Source organism: Gobio gobio (genome assembly GCF_949357685.1).
Source record: "Gobio gobio genome assembly, chromosome: 24".
NCBI lineage: Eukaryota > Metazoa > Chordata > Actinopteri > Cypriniformes > Gobionidae > Gobio > Gobio gobio.
The window spans coordinates 10,877,908-10,883,151 of record NC_137120.1 but is presented as its reverse complement, the minus strand read 5'-3'; the positions used below and the strand labels follow the sequence as shown (position 1 = coordinate 10,883,151).

Here is a 5,244-nt window from a genome sequence, read left to right as displayed (position 1 = left end):
CATTTGCATAAAGTTGAGCTTCGGCCAGCTTTTTTGACGCGCGGCATTTGTTCAAATGCAGCGCCGCCTTCCCGGAATGCTTTGCGTGCGCGTTAAAGTCGCTTGAGGTCACCCATAGGAATAAAGTGGAGTGCGGCGCGACAGAAGTGTTGCACGGACAAGTGGATCAGCACCCAGAGGCGGAGAATGGCAGCAGAAAGAAAGAGGAGCGTTGTTTGTAAAACTTTGTGACTTTGTTTATTTAAGAAAAAAATCCTGAAAAGAAGTGCACTAAAGAGGAGAAACATTTTTTGTTAACATGCTACTTGAAAAGAGAATTTGTTTTTACATTTTTTATATTTGTGAAGTAATCACTTTGTAACTTTGTTTATTTAAATAAAACAGAAGTAACCAAAAGTTGTTTCTGAACAAAAGCTTTTGTAGTACTGATTAATAACCCAAAATGAAAATCACAAAAACAAATTAAAAGTCATGAAAATTCATTTAGATTTAGGTTGAAGACGCATCCACCTTAATTATTAAAAAGTATCGATATTGGTATCGGTATCGGCGATACTGGCCCTGTATTTACTTGGTATCGGATCGATACCAAATCTAGCGGTATCGCACACCTCTAGTTCCGGTAAACTACTTCTTCGCTCCTGCTTTCGACGGATTTAAGAACAATTACTCCAAGTCGCCCCCTGTTGTTTCACAGAATACTACAACGGCGCGCGCGTCGACTATAAACGCCTTGTCCGTTTGGGGGAGGAGCGCGCGCAGTTTGCGGAGCTCGCGCTGCGAGGCCATGCGCGAGTATAACAGGGCCTTTACACACACACACACACACACACACACACACACACACACACACACACACAAACATTTTAAGTACTGAAAACCCCTGACACTGAAGCCTAAAACTGTGTTGCATCACTAAATACAGAGCAACAGTTTATCATGAGTGATTGCGTTCACAGAATGGGGGTGGAAATAGGTTAATGTTTAAAAATGTTACTTTGGCCGATGCTTGAAGGACTATAAATTGATGCCACTCCATCTGAACAGTCAAGAGGTCTTTGATGGTAAGTTACAATTGTTTTGCTTAATGATGATTTGACTGAATTTTATATAGCTACTCTGTTAGCCGTCTCGGTTCACTACAGACCCGATATAGTCCATCTATGAGTAACCCATTTTTTGCCAAAATAACTTGCAAGATGTATGATATTCCATCATGTAAGCAAAGTCAGCAGTGATTACGAGGCGTTTGGCTTCATTTCCTTGACATATTCATGTTCTAAGTGACTAGTCTATTCTAGGGCTATGGTTAGAAATCTAATACATTTTCATTGACAGCTCAAAATTTGCCTTGTTTTAGCCTACAGGGAGTGCAGAATTATTAGGCAAGTTGTATTTTTGAGGATTAATTTTACAACATTAATAATTAAACAACAACCATGTTCTCAATGAACACAAACTCATTAATATCAAAGCTGAATATTTTTGGAAGTAGTTTTTAGTTTTGGCTATTTTAGGGGGATATCTGTGTGTGCAGGTGACTATTACTGTGCATAATTATTAGGCAACTTAACAAAAAACAAATTTATACCCATTTCAATTATTTATTTTTACCAGTGAAACCAATATAACATCTCAACATTCACAAATATACATTTCTGACATTCAAAAACCAAACTAAAACAAATCAGTGACCAATATAGCCACCTTTCTTTGCAAGGACACTCAAAAGCCTGCCATCCATGGATTCTGTCAGTGTTTTGATCTGTTCACCATCAACATTGCGTGCAGCAGCAACCACAGCCTCCCAGACACTGTTCAGAGAGGTGTACTGTTTTCCCTCCTTGTAAATCGCACATTTGATGATGGACCACAGGTTCTCAATGGGGTTCAGTTCAGGTGAACAAGGAGGCCATATCATTAGATTTTCTTCTTTTATACCCTTTCTTGCCAGCCACGCTGTGGAGTACTTGGACGCGTGTGATGGAGCATTGTCCTGCATGAAAATCATGTTTTTCTTGAAGGATGCAGACTTCTTCCTGTACCACTGCTTGAAGAAGGTGTCTTCCAGAAACTGGCAGTAGGACTGGGAGTTGAGCTTGACTCCATCCTCAACCCGAAAAGGCCCCACAAGCTCATCTTTGATGATACCAGCCCAAACCTGGTACTCCACCTCCACCTTGCTGGCGTCTGAGTCGGACTGGAGCTCTCTGCCCTTTACCAATCCAGCCACGGGCCCATCCATCTGGCCCATCAAGACTCACTCTCATTTCATCAGTCCATAAAACCTTAGAAAAATCAGTCTTGAGATATTTCTTGGCCCAGTCTTGATGTTTCAGCTTGTGTGTCTTGTTCAGTGGTGGTCGACTTTCTGCCTTTCTTACCTTGGCCATGTCTCTGAGTATTGCACACCTTGTGCTTTTGGGCACTCCAGTGATGTTGCAGCTCTGAAATATGGCCAAACTGGTGGCAAGTGGCATCTTGGCAGCTGCACGCTTGACTTTTCTCAATTCACGGGCAGTTATTTTGCGCCTTGGTTTTTCCACACGCTTCTTGCGACCCTGTTGACTATTTTGAATGAAACGCTTGATTGTTCGATGATCACGCTTCAGAAGCTTAGCTATTTTAAGACTGCTGCATCCCTCTGCAATATATCTCACTATTTTTGACTTTTCTGAGCCTATCAGGTCCTTCTTTTGACCCATTTTGCCAAAGGAAAGGAAGTTGCCTAATAATTATGCACACCTGATATAGGGTGTTGCTGTCATTAGACCACACCCCTTCTCATTACAGAGATGCACATCACCTAATATGCTTAATTGGTAGTAGGCTTTCCAGCCTATACAGCTTGGAGTAAGACAACATGCATAACGAGGATGATGTGGTCAAAATACTCATTTGCCTAATAATTCTGCACTCCCTGTAGATGTCAGGGCTGTGTTTGGATGGCTATTAGACGTCTTTTAAATGCAAAATTGCTTGCTGGGATTAGTGCAAAATCTCAGTTTGTACAATGCTGTGCCCTCTGGTCATAAAACAGGTGATAAAATGTTGGCAAAGATTTATTGCTGTGTGATTGCTGCCCTGCTGGTAGCAACGGCCTGGGCCGCACCCCACGAAGGTCACGACCACGGTGGTCACACAGCCGAGCACCACCACCATCTCCACCATGGGAAGGACGAACCCCACCCCAGCCACGAGGAGGCCAGCGGCATTGCTCCACCCAACGCTGACTTCGCCTTCTCTCTCTACAAGAAACTTGCATCCCATCCTAAAGCCCAGGGCGAGAACATTTTCTTCTCCCCGATCGGGATCTCAATGGCTTTGAGCATGCTGGCTCTAGGTGCCAAGGGCAGCACTCACTCACAGATATACAGCACTCTGGGTTATGGTGAGTTGCAGCCAGAGCAGGTCAATGAGGGTTATGAACACTTGTTCCACATGCTGAATAACAGCCAGGGAGCCATGCAGCTGGAGGCAGGATCTGGTGTGGCCATCAGAGAAGGCTTCAAAGTGGTGGACAAGTTCCTGAATGATTCTAAGCACTACTACAACAGTGAAGCCTTCAGTGTTGACTTCTCCAAGCCTGAAATTGCTGCAGAGGAGATTAACAAGTATATTGCCAAGAAAACCCATGACAAGATAACCGACATGGTGAAGGACCTGACTACAGATACGGTGATGATGCTGATTACCTATATGTACTTCATAGGTACTAAATAAACTTCTGTTTCATTCAGCGATATTCCTGTAATAATAATTTATTTGATCTGACCTGAAATTCTTGCAATTTGTCTTTATAGGGAATTGGGAAGAGCCGTTTAATGCAAACCGGACCCACAAAGCTGACTTCCAAGTGGACAAGGACACCACAGTGAAAGTTGACATGATGCAAAGAACCGGCTCCTATAAGATCTATCAAGACCCTGTCAACAAAACTACGGTCATGATGGTGCCGTACAAAGGAACTACTTCCATGATGATCGTTCTTCCTGCTGATGGAAAGATGGAGGAGGTTGAAGAATACATCTCCAGTCAACATATTAAGAACTGGCACGAGAAACTCTTCGAAACGTAATACCATCAATACTTCCAGATTTTAATTAATGTACTAGTTGACTTCTGACCTGACATTTGATGGTTGTTTAGTTGCACAGAAATGTGGGAACTTGGAAATGGCCATAGTAGCTGATATATCATATCTTACATTTCTGCCCTTCAGAAAGGTGGCCCTGTTTATGCCCAAGTTCCACATTTCTGCAAAATTCAACCTGGACGTCATTCTGCAGGAGATGGGAATAACTGATGCATTCAGAGACACAGCAGATTTCTCCGGGATCACAGAAGAGGTCAAAGTCAAAGTGTCACAGGTAAATGTGGACTTGTTTTTACCTTTTGAAGCACCACCAATGGTTGATAGACCTAAAGAATGTGAAAACTCTATACAGTCATGTTCACATTTTGAACCTAATCTCCAGGTTGACCATCAGGCAGTCCTCAGCGTGGACGAGAAGGGCACAGAGGCAGTAGCTGTAACCACAGTAGGCATTGCTTTGTCCATGCCAGAAATCGTGAGGCTCAACCGGCCTTTCATGGTACTGATTGTAGAGAGCAGCACCAAGAGCATCCTCTTCATGGGCAAGATTACCAATCCTACTATGTGAGGTCCTACTCCAATTAAAACTTGCCGGCCCTCTGCAGAAGGCTGCTAATCTGTATGTGGATATTGTAAGCTGCAATAAATGTTGATTTGATTGTAATCAAATGAGTCATAATTTAAAAAAATGCACGGTAGCACTTCACTTTACAGTCCTGTTTTGCATGTACATACTATGTACTTATTGTAGTAATGACAGTAACTGGGTAAACAATTAACCTAACCTTAACCAATGTAGTTACCTTACATTACTCAGTACTTTCATGCGCAAGTACACTATAAAGTGCACATGCTGTAAAATAAAATGCATTCAAAAGCACACCATATTTCTCAATACTGGTGTCATAATGCTGTCTACAAATTTGAGCTTATCAAATCTTTCATACTTTTTCAACTCTTTTCGTACTCTTTTACGTACTATATGCAAGCCAAAACTAATTTTGCCGTATACATTCCACGACATTGCACACTCGTATTATTTATACGCATTTTCGTGAGACCGGGCTCATCATACGGAGCTGAAATGTAACATACATTTTCTGTCTTTGACAAAAATTACACAATACTGATGAAATACAACCAAAAAA

General features: G+C 42.1%; 1 protein-coding gene across 2 annotated transcripts; it reads left to right on the top strand.

The window, feature by feature from the left end:
- The first annotated feature begins 906 nt into the window (after nt 1-906).
- On the top strand, nt 907-5,015 carry LOC307120354 (alpha-1-antitrypsin homolog). Of its 2 annotated transcripts, XM_079807362.1 has the most exons (5): nt 907-1,064; nt 3,041-3,712; nt 3,804-4,074; nt 4,223-4,370; nt 4,479-5,015. In XM_079807362.1, the coding sequence occupies exons 1-5, from the start codon at nt 1,028-1,030 to the stop codon at nt 4,662-4,664; spliced, it is 1,314 nt and encodes a 437-aa protein (XP_079663488.1). In that variant the 5' UTR covers nt 907-1,027; the 3' UTR covers nt 4,665-5,015. The 2 variants fall into 2 exon arrangements, with proteins under 2 accessions (XP_079663488.1, XP_079663489.1); XM_079807363.1 differs by lacking the exon at nt 907-1,064 and having other exon boundaries at nt 1,896-3,712; nt 4,479-4,759.
- Nucleotides 5,016-5,244: the final 229 nt, after the last annotated feature.

What these genes read in the sequence shown, in the direction of transcription:
- LOC307120354 (XM_079807363.1), top strand. Translation starts at nt 2,968, where the DNA reads ATGCAAAATTGCTTGCTGGGATTAGTGCAAAATCTCAGTTTGTACAAT. An exon ending in CACGAGAAACTCTTCGAAAC is followed by an intron (nt 4,075 to 4,222) that starts GTAATACCATCA and finishes TCTGCCCTTCAG; the next exon opens with AAAGGTGGCCCTGTTTATGC. An exon ending in TCAAAGTCAAAGTGTCACAG is followed by an intron (nt 4,371 to 4,478) that starts GTAAATGTGGAC and finishes CCTAATCTCCAG; the next exon opens with GTTGACCATCAGGCAGTCCT.